This window comes from Nannospalax galili, unplaced genomic scaffold (assembly GCF_000622305.1).
Source record: "Nannospalax galili isolate Female #2095 unplaced genomic scaffold, S.galili_v1.0 scaffold54, whole genome shotgun sequence".
Classification (NCBI taxonomy): domain Eukaryota; kingdom Metazoa; phylum Chordata; class Mammalia; order Rodentia; family Spalacidae; genus Nannospalax; species Nannospalax galili.
The window spans coordinates 11,584,770-11,599,602 of NW_008341028.1; the positions used below are offsets into that span (position 1 = coordinate 11,584,770).

General features: G+C 44.6%; 1 protein-coding gene across 1 annotated transcript in view; it reads left to right on the forward strand.

Moving 5' to 3' along the window:
- The window catches only part of Thsd4 (thrombospondin type 1 domain containing 4), a 694,930-nt gene that overhangs the window by 33,849 nt on the left and 646,248 nt on the right, over positions 1-14,833 (forward strand). The window contains exon 3 of the mRNA XM_008836407.3: positions 12,385-12,451. Coding sequence (XP_008834629.1) covers positions 12,385-12,451 — 67 coding nt within the window. The remainder of the gene's footprint in view (positions 1-12,384; positions 12,452-14,833) is intronic.

The following is a 14,833-nucleotide window of genomic DNA, read 5'->3' on the forward strand; positions in this document are numbered from 1 at the left end:
CCAGCATAGAACTGGGAAAATGAACAGCAGACCCCAATCTTATCTAAAGGAATGTTGGCAACTGATTGCTGCTAGATGAGGAACAGCTGACCTTCCTAAAACAAGGAACTCTAGATAGGCTGACTAGTTTCAGCAGATGAACAAGCACTGGGGAATGGCTGGGGGTGCGGACAACACAGAACACAGTGGACAGTAACAGGGATGACAGAGTATTTGGGCTCCAAAGGGGTGGGGGTGAAGCTATGGGAGGGTGCCATTTGGGAAGTGGGTATATAGGTGAATAAGATTGTTTGGGATGTTCTGTATGAAATACACCAAAAAAAAAAAAATCAACAAATGAGGTATTTAAAAAAAAACGCAGGCTAGCACAGGGCAGGGATGCAATTCAGTAAGCTGTGTTCCTCCATGGCCTGTGCTCCAGGTTCCTGCCCAGAGTTCCTGCCTTGGTTCCCTTGATGATGGGCTGTGCTGTAAGCCATATAAACCCTTTTCTCCCCAAGTTGGTTTGGTCAGTGTTTTTATCACAGAAATATGAAAGCAAACTGCAACAAAAATATAAAATAAAATATAATCCAGTGGAATTGTAAGATTTAATCAGGTCTATGGAATGGCTCAGCAGGTAAAAGTAGTTTCTGCATAAGCCTGATTACCTGGGTCTGGTCTCCAGGTCCCATATGGTGGAAGCGGAGAACTACCTCCTCAAAGCTGTCCTCCAACATCCATGTGCATACTGTGGCACTTGTGGGCCCATACTTTTACACATACATGATACACATACAACAATAGTAAATAAAATTAAAAATGATTTGATCAAAATCCTATGTGAAGTCTCAGTATATAAAATAGACAACAACCGGATTTTATTGATAAGAATGAGCTCTCTCAGTGCAAATTTGTAATAGTCACACATTGTGAGATCAGTGAACCCAGTGTTATAAATACTGAAATTTGAAGTCCAGATTTCTGGATGAGTGGTTCCTCACATCTGCCTTGTGTCAGGCTACTCTGTGCTTCTTTTGGCTATACAGTCCTGGCTCACCCAGGTAAGGGCTTTTAGTTGATGACAGTTCTGTGATGAGGTCTTGGATCTTGAATTGCTCTTTGCATATGTTGACTGACGACGTGTAAAAGGGGAAGAAGAGCCTCTGGTTTCCACAGTACATCCCTGCAGAGATCTCACAGTTTTCTGTTAATCTCAGCTGTGCATTGACCTCAGATACCTACAACTCATGCCCTGTAACATGTTATGATGTTGCCAATGTGATTGCCCAGTCAGGCAGGACCATTTGCCAAGCAGATGCTGTTGGGCCCACACCCAGCATTTAATTGGGTGTAGTGCGCGTGTGTACTTTAGTATGTGGTTGCTTCTAAAATTTTACCTGAGTAGTTGTGTGTGGGCCTGAAATCTAAAATCCTACAGGAACTTTAAAACTTTGCATCAATGACAAAGTTTCAGACATGCCAGATGCTGGCAGAGAAGGTAGAAAGAGCTTCATTCCGAGTCCAGTGTAAAATCCAGCCATAGACAAAGCAGCCTAAATTTGTGGTGGTCCCTTCAAGGTCAGTATTTGGAATTTAATATAAATTAGCATGCATGCTAAAGCCATAACTAAAAATGTTAAAAAATAAAATTTATCTTGAAACAGGGTCTTATGTATCCCAGGTTGACCTTGAACTCTGTGTAACCGAGGATGACATTGAGCTCCTGATTCCTCCTGCTCCTACCCACAAAGTGCCAGGATTACATGCATGCACCACTCTGTCTAGGCGCACTCTGCCAACTGAGCTAACACCGTCAACCTTTAAAGGATGTTTCTAAACATGCAATATGTGTCAAATTTATGGGAGCCCCCAGATGCTGCTACACTATCACAGGAGAGTGAGAAGTAAAGTTGGGTCATGGGGTGACCGCAGGACTGTAGCATGTTGTATACCACTGGGTAGAAAGAGGAGGAAGTCATGGTCAGATACTGAACTGAATGGTAAAGACAAGTGGAGAATGAGAGGCGGGCACCCTACCTGACAAGCAGGTGTAAGTTTGCTGTCATCAGAAAGGCCCTTAAAAACTCTTGGGGATTCTCACACACACAGCCACTCAGGCTGCATAGGCAGGATTTCATAGGAGAAATTTCTTTTGCCATGTTTTCCTTTACTTCCTGGAATTCTAATGGATGCCCCTGCAAACTGTGAGTTTTCTCTAAGGACCTGAGCATGGTGTGTGTGGTACTCACCTCCCTCTGAGAGGGGCCTGTGAGCTCACCTCCTCAGTGTGCATTGTTTGTGAGAAACTTCCAAAAGAACTTAGCAAGGGTAGGAGTGACAGCAAACTGAATGTGGTCTTGTTACCTGGCAGGTGGAACTGTGGAATCTTGACAGGCTTCCAGCATTGGGTTCTGAGGCAAGGATTACTTAGACAGGGCTGCTCAGTAGGACCCTTCACCAAGAGTCCTGCTGTCAGGACTGGAGAAAGAAAATTATGAGTATGGGTGGGTCATTTTATGGGCGATCTCAACTGGAGGTTTTCATCAAACCCCTCTTCTCATAAGCCAAGTACATATTAACCACTGTGCATCTCTTTTAAATTTTAAATAATTATCTATTTATGTGTTGTGTATGTGTGTGTGTGTGTGTGTGTGTGTGTGTGTGTATACACAACTTACAGGAGTCTCGCTTCTACCATGTGGGGTCCTGGTGATCAAACTCAGGTCATCAGGCTAGGCAGCAAGTGCCTTTACCTACTGAGCCATCTTACCCAACCACTGTTTATTTCTTTATCCAGACTCATGTACATATATTTTAAACTGAAAAACAAAAACAAACAAGCAAAAAACCCAAAACAAGTGCAGAAAGTCTTTTGCTGAAATACTCTTTAAAATGTTCTGGGAAGAGTTATGATTAAGAGTGAAACGTCTTTGACCAAACTGGTAGATAAGAAACATGCACACATGCAGAGAGTTTTAATGTTTATCAAAGCCACCAGATGTATAAAGATTAATTGGGAAAGCCAGAGGATTTCTCTACCTATAGAGAAAGCAAGTTGCATCAGACATGAGCTGCCAAGAAAATCCCTGAGAGGAAAAAACATTTAAGGGGATTCACAATTCCGATATACAGAGATTTGGTCTAAAAAATCCCTCCTGGTTTTTGCCAAGCCACAGGAAAACAGAGTCAGCTTCATCCACGTTAAAAGAGACAAAAAAGCTAGGGTATTAACAGAGCAAGAGGACCCCAGCCCTGCTCAGTCTGTCCCAAGAATCCTAGTCAAAGCCAGTAGCAGAAGAGGCCCTGGGATTTTAACCCTTAATGAACTGGTTAGTGGGTTGTTGAGTCTTGGATAAGCTCAGGATGCCCACAGAAGCTTCAGGGTGAGTCAAATCCATTTGGATCAAAAGATTGATTGAAGTCAGTTAAGCAATATTTGTTGTCTATTAAAAATTAGAAAGAAAATACACCAAATGGCATCGGAGTGTTTTGTTTTTCTTAAAAACTTTCTCCAAATCATGTACCTTGTATGTGTATGTCTATGTGGTATATATGTATGCATACATGTTAGTGAGCATATGTGTGCATGAATGCCTACGAAGATCAGAGGTCGAATTCAGGTATCTTTCTCAATCTTGCTCCACCTTATTTTCTGAGACAGGGTCTCTCACTGAACCTGAAGCTCACTGACCATCTTGTAGTAGATGGTATGGCCAGGCAAACCTCAGGGATCCTCCTGTTTCTGTCTCCCCAGAATTGAGATTACAGATGCCTGCTGCCACACCCAGATTTTTACCTGGGTCCTCATGCTGGCTTTACCAACTGAGCCATCTCCCTGTCCCCACTGCACCTTTGTTTTTGTTTTTTTCTGTAGGAACTGCATGTGTTTGCCTGGGGACTGATGGCAAGGAAACATGCTTTTCTCAGTAGAAGCATGACAATCCCTGATGATGGTGACCTAACGTGACCAGCTGACAGCCCTCAAGCTGTGGTGTGGCAGGTGTTCTTTGCAGCCTCTCAACATGCTTTAGCAGGGCTGACATACTTCAGGTTTCCAAGGAAAACACCGGAGGAAACAAAACTGCTAAATGCCAAAGAGGTGGTTACATTGGCAGGAAATACACTTGATTTGGCAATTTTTATTTTGAACGGTAGTTTTTGAAGAAATACAGATGTAATTAGGGCCATTACAGAGTTAGATGGTGAATTTTATAGGTATTATGGAGGAGAGCTCTGGATCATTTTAAGGGTTTTACAGTCAGTGGCCTTAGGTCAAGTGTCTGGTTTTAGTCTTTGCAAACATTAGGTTTTTCCTTTCCTTGATATATACTCCAGTGAAGTATTATTACTTTAATGCCTGTCAGCCATTCCACTTAGAAATACAACCAGAAGGGATTGAGAAAATGAGAAAGCGACTACTCTTGGGGCCACTGGAAAGGACCCTGAGGACGGTGAGGGGGAGTGCTAGCCTGTGTGTGAGAAGCAGGCCAAGGAAGGGAGATTGAGGTATGATTAGTGACCACTGAAATTCTCCATGGGGTAAAGGTAATTGGAGGGCCATGAAGTCAGTCACTGTCCCTTTGCCAGAGATGAGAAAATGAGAAGGAATGAGAGGAGGAGGGAAGTGGAGGGAAGGAGGAAGAAGGGTAGAGCAAGAGGGGGTAGAGGCTAGGCTTATGGCAGGTATTAAACTTCCTGGTAATTTTAAAAAGATTTATTCTATTTGTGATTGTGTTTCTGTGAGTGAGTATGTTCATGGGAGTGCAGGTGCCCACAGGGGCCAGAAGAGGGCACTGGATCCTTTGGAGCTGGAATTGTAGGCAGTTGTGAGCTGCCAGATGTGTGTGCTGGGAACCAAACTTGGGTCCTCTACAAGAGCAGTATGCACTCTTAACCACTGAGCCGTCTGTCCAGACCCCATGGCATTGTTAAGGCAGGCTAGCCAGGAGTGGTGACACTTACTATAAATCAGAACATGGGAGGCTGAGGCAGGAGGATGGAGAGTTTAAAGCCAGCCTGGGCTACATAATGAGACATTTCTAAAAACCCAAAACTAGTGAAATAAACAAACAAAAAGGCAGACTAGGATTTTTGTAGCTGTCATCTAAATAACTACCCAAGTGATGTTCAATAAATACATTTGAATATTGAGTGAGCAGGGGACTGGGCATACAGTGGCTAGCCTGTTTGACCATGGATCAGAGGACTCAATATCAAATGAATCCAGTAATAATTATCTTTTATATGAAAGAAATTAGGACAGAATTTTATATTCCTGAACAGGATGGTTAGTTACTTAATCACAAACGTGAGCTAAAGTGTGGAAACCATATGAAGGATACGCACCTTTAACAGTTTATTTTAAACTCAAAACACATGCACATGTACTCCCCAATTGTTTTGATGTGGGGCCAAGGGCTTTTCTTTGAGCTTAAAGCTCTGATTGTCTTTCTGGCATAAACCACACCCATAAGCACTATCTGAGGTTTTCACTGGGTTTCTTTAAAGTGGGGTGAGAATTTAAAGACATTTGCAAAGCAGTCTGAGGACAGAATGATTTTAAATCGTCACAGTTTTTTGCCCTAATCGTCCAGTTATCTCATCCACACCTAATTTGCCAGTGTTTTTTTTTCTTCTTCTTCTTGGCTACTTGCCTTTATTGAGTCTTTCCACAGTATTCAACTTTTTTTTTTTTTTTTGGTAGAAGCAATTGTCAACTACTTCTTGCCGGGCTGTGCTCCGATTCATGGGTTTGTGAACCATTTGACTGTTCGGTATGGTCGCAGAGCAGTAGCAGCAGATGTAAACAGATTTGGGAACATGGGTACATGAGCACAACTGCCCAAGTGGAGGAGTGGAGAAGGGTGCCAGGGAAGAACCTACTGGAATCTCAGCCATAGACACCTGATGGGAGCCATCTGAATGGTAGACATAGACATTCAAAGGAAATAAAATGGTTTTTGGAGGGCTGCCCTGGCAGACCCTAACCTATAAAATGATGGCAGGCATCCAGACAGGATTGATTTTTCTTTGTGCCTGGCACAGCCCTGTACCTGGACCCTGTCCTCATCACTCAGGGCTTGACTGTGGAATTTGCTAGAACATTCTGTACCAAAATGAAGTTGAATGGTGTCAAGGTGTGATCACTGGGCTGCCAGCTCTCCATTCCTTGCCTCCCCAGGGAGTCACTCTGACTGCCCTTCCCAGAGATTGGAACCAATAGCTCCAATGTATAGAAAACTTCTTTTAGGACTGTCTCCCCCCCCACCCCCACCCCAACGCTTTCATCATTTCCATGGGGAATTATAGGATGCATTCATAAAACTTTATTTATCTATTTATTTATTTATTATTTATTTTGTTTATGAGATAGGGTTTCCCTGTAGCCCCAGCTGGTCTGGAACTTGCTTTTATTGACCAGGCTGGACTCAAACTCACAGAAATCTTCCTGCTTCTGCCTCCCAAATGCTGGAATTAAAGGTATGTGCCATCACATCCAGGCCTTCATTCAGAAAACTTGATGAGGAGTGCCCTGTCATAGTCTCACTGGCATTCTTTCTCTTCCTTCTTCCTCCTCCTCTTCTTCCTCTGCTTCCTCCTCTCCTTCCTCTGCTCTCTCCTCCTGTTCCTCCTCTTGCTCCTCCATCATCTGCTCCTCCTCCTCTTTCTTGCTGCTGCTGCTGCTCCTCCTCCTCCTCCTCCTCCTCCTCCTCCTCCTCCTTCCTTTTTCTCATTCTTATTTTTCCAGAGTTTCACGTAGCCCAGGCTGGCCTGGAACTTGCTATGTAGCTAAGGATGGCCTTGAACTCCTGATCTTTCTGCCTCCACCTCTTGGGTCCTGGGATTCAAGCCAGTACCACTGTATCTGGTGTATGTGATGCTGGGAATCGAACCCCAGGGCTGTGTACATGTGAGGCAAGGACTGTATCAATAGGATGACATCTCCAGTCCATAGCTTTATTTATTTATATTTTTGAATGGTAAAATGTCCTTTAGAGACTTGAAGACTTATTGAACCCACTTTATTTTCTGATGGTTTTTATAAGCAATGACAAAAAATAAAAGTGAATCCATGGTTCTACACAGACTAGAAAAGACAATGGATGTATTAAAATGTCAAATGGTTGGTTTATAAAAGATAATGTTATGTTCTAAGGGCCCCTGGGTATAATAGTTAAGATTTGGGGCCAAGGGTCTGACTGCATTTGAGATCAGGTATTGCCACTTAGTAGCTAGCATGTCTGAGCTCTGTAGTGACTTCTCCTTGGTTCCTCTGAGCCTCAATTTTGTCACTTGTGAAACCTGTGAAGCGGGCATAATAAAACTGTCTGAGAGAGGGTTGAGAAGATGGGATGAAATACTCTTGTGAACACTGCAGTTGGCGGGTAACTGTTGTGTCTTCTTTGGCTAGTGGGGGCTGAAACCATCTCCCTCCCTGGAATAGCCACTTAAAAAAATATTTTATTTATTCCAGTTCCAGGGGCTCCAGCATAGCCACTTTAAAGGCTGCCAGAGGAAGGCAGACTGAGCTGGCCATGCTGAAACCCATGCTGCAAAACATTCATCTCCAGTGGGAATTAGGTGGGAATTGATGGCAGTGCTCAGGTTTTGGCTCCCCTCGATGCAGGTCAACATCATTTTAGGCCATCCCCAAAATATCTCTTGGGTAGTATTAACAGAAAAAGAAAAGAATAAAGTGGTTTCTCTCTCTCTCTCTCTCTCTCTCTCTCTCTCTCTCTCTCTCTCTCTCTGTTTTGATACCCGAGATGCTCAGATGGTATTGAGTCCACTGAGGGGATGCGAGTTATGCAGTGGTGGTGATATAGTGAATGCTGGGGTGAGATGGTTGGGTGAGGGGCGCTGTGTTGGCCAAGGCAAATAGAGAAGCCCAGAGCCCTAGTTCTGTGATGTAAATCTTGTACTGAGCGTTATTTTCTTGTAGAGTTCTTGAAATCTAGCCCAGCAGTGGTTAAATGGCACATGCTTTTTATTTTTTTATTTTTTTATTTTTATTTTTTTAATGGGTGTGAAATGCTAGGTAGTTTTGACTGCAAGGTGAATCAGAAATTCTTGGGAAGAATGTGGCTCCCCCCACCTTCCCTGTGGAGAGGAGTGTGTGATTCCTTTGCCAAAGGCCCTGGTAGCCTTCAGTCTGTCAAGACATTGCAAGCTGAGAACAGTTTGCCAAAGCAAACTATCCAAGTGAAATAACATAGGAGCTACACATAGACACATACATGATCCCCTGTTCCCCAGCAGTAATCCAGAACTGGGTCAGGAGGAACGAGGATTTGGGTTAGGTTGTGGGTGTTTGGAAGCAGCATGGGCACAGCAATAGACTACCAATTAGTGAAGTATGTGTGAGCGGGGTGGGGTGGCCCCAGACAGCCTCTGCTGAGCAGGGGTGGGAAGCCTTCAGCCCTTGGCAGTTTCCTCTGGCCCCTGGGGTTATAGCTGCTGTTACTGCAGCTCAAAGAATAATTTCCCCTCTGGGGGAATTTATTTTATCCCATTCAGAACAGAGTCGATTTAATAACTAAGATTTTTTCCCAGAATGATTTTTTTGTGGAGCACCCCGTATGCTTGAGCTTCAGCAGGGCCAGGTAGAGGAGGGAACAGAGTCGAGCAGCTAAGTGGAACTCATGCTGCAAGAGGCATCAGCAGACATTTTTCGTGGAAATCTTATGAGACTGTTTTTTGGGGGTTATGGATCACATAGAAATGTTAAAAATCATTATTTTTGTAAATTCCTCATAAAAGAACATTAAGGAGCCCCAGAGGTGGCTGGAGAGATGGCGCGGCAGTTAGGAGCACTGGCTGCTTTTGCAGAGGACCTGGGTTTGGTTCACAGCACCCACATGGCGGCTAACAACCATTTGAAACTCCAGTTTTAAGGGATGTGACACCCTCTTCTGACCTCCACAGGCATTGCATGACATGGGTGCACTTACATACATGTAGGCAGTACATTGATACACATAAAATAAGAATAAATAAGTAAATAACAAAATTTAAAATTCTAGAAGTTACTTTGGCCACTCCCACAAGTTCCGTTTGTCTTGGACTCTCAGAAGCATCTAAATGGGGAGGCATCAGTCATTAATTCAGTGCACTGTTCACTGATTCAGTGTGTCAAGCACTTTCTGTGATGTAGGCATTCTGCTAAGTGTTAGGGATAAGACAGTGTCAAAAATCAACCCTTTGACCTCATGCTATAATCTGTGTGTGTGTGTGTGTGTGTGTGTGAGAGAGAGAGAGAGAGAGAGAGAGAGAGAGAGAGAGAGAGAGAAACCAGAGGACAACCTGAAGTGTCATTCCTCAGGTGCCATTCACCTTTTTTTTTCAGACAGTGTTTCTCACTGGTCTGGAGCTCAGTGAGGAGACTAGGCTGGCTGGTGGTGGAGTCCTAGGAATCTGTGTGTCTCTACCTTCCCAGCACACTGGCAAGCCTGGTTATTTTTTTAAATGTGGGTTTTTGGGGTTGAATTCAGGTCCTTGTGCCTCAAGCACTTTATCCACTGAGCTGTCTTCCCAGCCCTCATGCTGCTTTCTAATGGGATGAGAGAGAATTTTAAATGGCACAAGACACAGTTAAGTGCTATGGGGAAAAAGAAATAGTCTGGGCTAGAAAAGGGAGTGGTTTTATGAAGAAGAAGTGAAGTTGACAGGCCACTTGGGATAAGTTCTTCTGAGACAGGAAAACCTAGACTCTCCCTTCCTAGAGAATCTTGTGCTTCCTTACTCCTGTCCCCCTGAATCCTCTAATGCAGCCTAGGATCAGTGCTCATGCACAACTGGTCCTCGCATTACTAATATGTAGCTCCTGGGTGAGCCAAGTGCTTTGAGGGGCTGAGGTGTAACAAGTTTATGGAACTGCTGTTTGTTTTTGTAAGGAAAACCACATCAGCCTGGTTTTCTTTTTAAATGAGTAAACAGTGCCAGAATGGCTTACAAATGACTCAGATTTGTGGGCTCAGTTCAAAGTGTGTTTTCTCAGGCATTAACTCACTTGAGTTGGGTAGGGCAAGTTATATTATTCCCATTGTACAGATGAGGCCAGTGAAGGATGGGAGAGAAGGGGATTTGTCAAGGTTCTGTGATGTAGGGGTGTGCACTCCTAAGCTGAGATGCATTTTTTTTTTAATTTCTAGGATAAACTGAAACTAGTAGGCTAGAACTAGAAAATACTGTCTTTCCCCCACTGTCTGGAGAGCCAGCTTTCAGATGTTCCTCCCCATCACTGGAACATGCCTTGGGTGGCTTTTCTGGTCCATTGCAACTTTAACAAAAGACTGTGTGTGTGTGTGTGTGTGTGTGTGTGTGTGTGGTCTATGTATGTGAGGGTGTGCATGTACATGTGGAAGGACAGCAGACAATTGAAAGATGCTATTCCTCAGGAGTAGTCTCCCTCATTTGGAGGCAGGTCTCTCACTAGCCTGGAGACCACCAGTTAGGCTAGGCTGACGATCCTAGGCATTGTCTATCCTGTTTCCGCCTCCCCAGAGCTGGGGTCACAAGTCTGCTCAGTCAGGCCCACCTTTTTTTAAATTTATTTTTATTTTAACATAGGTTTTGGAGTGGAGATCCAACTCAGGTCTTCATGCTTAGACCTCAAGCATGTTACTGACAGAGCTATCTCCCCAGCCCCGCACACCTCAATTAATGGTCTCGCTTACTGACTCTGCCAGGTCTTTTCCTTTCTGTCGCATTCAGCGATCCTCACAGAAGATGGATGGTTGCTGCTTAGAGAGATTAGCTTGTTCAGGGTCACCCAGGCAGGAGGATTGCCAAGTGTTTGGACTACACTGTGAATGGCAGGCCAGCCTAGACTATACAGAGTGAGACCCTGTCTTCAAAAACAATGAAACAAAAACCAAAGTGCAAATGAAGGTGTGTTTGGGGAAATTTTGTTGGTTGAATGCTTGTTCTTTTAGTAAATAATTTTTAGACTTAATCAAGGACTCTGTGATATCAATATCTAGACCACTAGTCTCCTGGGTACCAAACAGCATAGATCTGTGTGTTTATGTATTGGAGAACTCAGAAGAACATGGAGGTGTAATGGAAAATTCTAGCACTGGTCTAGAGCCTCAGTAAGTGATAAATCAACTCACCATACTTTCACCACCAATTTTGTATTGTGTGCTAATATAAAAATATTCTTGGGCTACATGGCAGTCTGGATGCTTAGAGATGGCCTGGGGCCTTCCTTTCACCCTACAGCCTCAGCTCCCGAGTACAGCTGGGTTCTCATCTCCAGTCTTACTGGGTGGTTTTTCTTGGACTCAGACAGTGATTTGCATCTTTCAGTGATGTTGGAGGCCTTAAAAAGGTTGAGAATTGCTTCACAACTTACTTTAACTGCCCTCCAAGTTAAGCCCCCCAAAAGGTTCAGTGACCCAGCGATGCTTAAAATAATGGCATTGATGATTAGAAACCCAGACTCTTAGCACTTAAATTCTTATTGTGTGTGTGTGTGTGTGTGTGTGTGTGTGTGTGTGTGCACACGCACGCGTTGTTCCTGGGTGCTGTCCACCTTTAACATTTTTTTCCAGACTGGCCTTGGAACTCACCAATTCTACTAGCCTGGCTGGCCATGAGCCCCAGCAATTCTCCTGTCTCTACCTCCCCAGCCCTGGGATTGAGCTGCTGCCCATGTGGGGTGCTTTGTTCTATGTCACATCCCATGACACTCTCAGAAGATGAGAATGCATCTTCAAGCTGTTAGCCTGCCTAGGATCACCCAGATGGGAACGGTGGTACTGGGAACCACGCCTAGATGTGTTTGCAGCCAGAGCTGCCCATGGTCTTCCACTGCCTCTGGGCTAGCTGCCTCTTGTTCCTGAATCTTCCCTTCATTTGATGACAAGTCCTAATCAGGGCTGGTGACAGTGGGGCTTAAGGCAGCTGATCTCACCCATGAAGAACAGATGTGACTCCAAAGGCTACACATGGACAGAAGACTCCAAAGCAAGCCTGGGGCATAGGAGGGGAACTTCCGGGCCAGCCTCAGAACTCCTGACATGCTGAACTCATCGTTCTGCGAAGGACCAGCACACCCTGGCATGTAGTCTGTGTTAGGATAGTGACCAGCCTCACCTTTGAGCCGATGTCTGTTGTTATTCCCGTTTTACAAAGGGGAAAACTGAGGCCCCTAGAGGTTAACCCAGACTTACCAGCCCTGCTGTTAGGTAGTTAAGTCGGAGATTTGATCCCACATCTGCCACATATCATGGCCCTGCCCAGCATGGAGCCACTTCCCTTTTCTCTTGGCATCTTGCCTGGGTCCATCTCAGGACCCTGGTTGGGCTGGCCTCTTCCTGCCAGTACTGAGATGCCAACTTTCTCCAGGTATTGCCAGGATGGTACTCACACCCTCCTGTTGCTGTTTTTCCTTCCCAGTGCCCTGTGTGCCCTGCTGCTTGGATTCCAGCTCGTCTGCCCACAGCCCTCCACTGAACACAGAAAGGTAAGTCATGGCCACTCAGAGCCTTTTTCCTTCTCTGCCAGAGGACCTGGAATCACTGCGGTCACTTCCCTCAGATTTTTTTTCTGTCTAGAGCTGAGTCTTGCTGATTCTGAGTAGAAGCACTGATTCTAGAATATTCGGTCCTTGCAGCCTTCCCTAATCTGTGGAGCTCAGATAGAAAGCTGATGCCCAGAGTCCATCTCTGATCTGAGAGCAGAGTCAGCATTGTGGCCCCTGAGGACAGTTAAGGAGAAGGGGAGATACTACAAAGGCCTGGGCAAGGCAGAGCACCACTAAGCATGGAGGAGTACTGATGCAGGAGATGGAGGGACATCTTCAAGATCAGAGAGGGCTAAAGTGATGGGAGAAGAACCTCAGATAGGGCTGTGATCACTGGTGGAGGGACCCAGTCACTGTCACCAAGGAGGGGGCTGGGAAGGAAGAAGAACCTGGCTGTCTCGCCTCCCACCCCATCTCCTGTTGGTGTTTCCCTTTGGACAAATTGAGACAAGACAAGAGATCCTGACTCATTCCCCAAGAGCCAGCTTCCTGGGCCAGAGGGATGAAGAACATGATTCTCTTCAAGCTCTGTATGCTTCATAGATCAAGAACTCTCCACCGTGACCCGAGCCAGCCCCATGCTGCACTGTGGTAGATCTGGGGCTCCATCAGTGTTTTCCTGAGAGACACATGACAGCACTCAGAGAAAGTTCCTCCAGTCCTATCTGCTCCCTGGAATCGCCTCAGACCCAACTGTGAGGCAGCTCACACTCCTGAGAGGAGAGCAGCCATTTGTGTTGAAGTGGGGTCAAGCTGGTTGGATCCTTTGCTGTGAGAGGGGTTTTCACAGGGGAATTTCAGGAGCATGCATGAAGGTTTTCTTAGAATGGCCCTTCCCCGTGCAGCTCTTGCTGTTCTCATCTGATTCATCTCATTTCTTTTAGACCTGTGGCTTGTGCTCTACTTCTGTAGAGTCCCCTGTGTTACTGTGTCTCAGACTTGCAGATCAGCTCTGGGAACTCAGGATCTTATTGGTCTCATTCACTGCTGTAGCACCAGAGTAGAGCCTGGCACAGATAGGTGCTCAATAAAATACTAACTGAATGCCTAGAACCTGGCCAAGGCCCAAACATCATTTTGCTGGATTGACTTGGGCATTTATATCCTGTCACTCCACTGCCTCATCCCCTTTCATAATTTCAGTGAGCAAAAAGGACAACTTTTTATTATTTTTATATTTGTGTATATATTTTATTGATGTTTCACATTTTTGGGGTTGCTGATCGCCGACTCACCGTACCAGTGTTGTTACCATTGTTGCTCAAAAGCACAATCATAGCTAAAAATATATTACAAATAGTCAAATTATTTTGCTATCTCTATCTTTCAAGTTAAGCTAAGTGATACATATGGAGTCAGGGCAAAAGATACCCAAATAGGTGTTATGTTTCTCTTTAAAAATTTTTATTACACTGTATTTGTTTTGAATGTGTGTGCATGCAGGATGCACACGTGGAGGTTAGAGGATATCTTATGGGAGCTGATTCTCTCCTTTTACCATGTGAAGCCCAGGGATTGAACTCAGGTCATCAGGCTTGGTGGTAACCATCGTAACTGACTGAGCCATCTTGCTAGCCCACCTCATCTTTTTCACAGTTTTTTTTTTCCTGAAAAATGGAAAAAGATTGGTTTATTGCTTAAGAATGTTGAATTTAAAAGTTGAGCAAAAGCATCACATCTTGGTATATAGTACATCCTTGCCAAAATATTAAGACTCTTGCAGTAGAATAGATTTAATTTTCCCATAAAATCATTTATAGATTTCTTTACTTGGAGGGCAAACATTTTGAACAATTATTGTGTATAATAAACACGTGTATTCTGGCTGCCAAGGTTCTTGCTGCTCATCCAAAAGAAGCAGGTGTTCAGGCTTCCTCGGGTGGTTGCTTTTTGATGTTTTGATGGAGCTTTGTAACCATGGCTGTCATCCTGGGGACCCCCCAGACCTGACGGCAGCAGCAGAGCGCGCATGGCCAGTGTCTGTCCACTCACTCCTGCAAGGTAAAGAATGAGAAAGTGGTCTTCTCAGGCCTGCAGTGCTGTTTCTATGAAGAGCTTCTCTGAATACTTCAGGCTTCTGGTCCATAATGTCTTTCAGGATTATTTAACTGCTTTGCAGCTTGAAGGCAGTCAGAGACACTGTGGAGAGGAACAATCATGGTTGTGTTCCAATAAAACTTTATTTACAAAAATAAATGGTGAACTAGATTTGGCTGGTGTTCCCCAGTTTGCTGTCCCCCATCTAAAGTCAGGATAGAAAAGAGCTAATTGGGGGCTGGGGAGACAGGTAAGTCAGTGAGCTTGAGTTCAAGCCACAGAAAC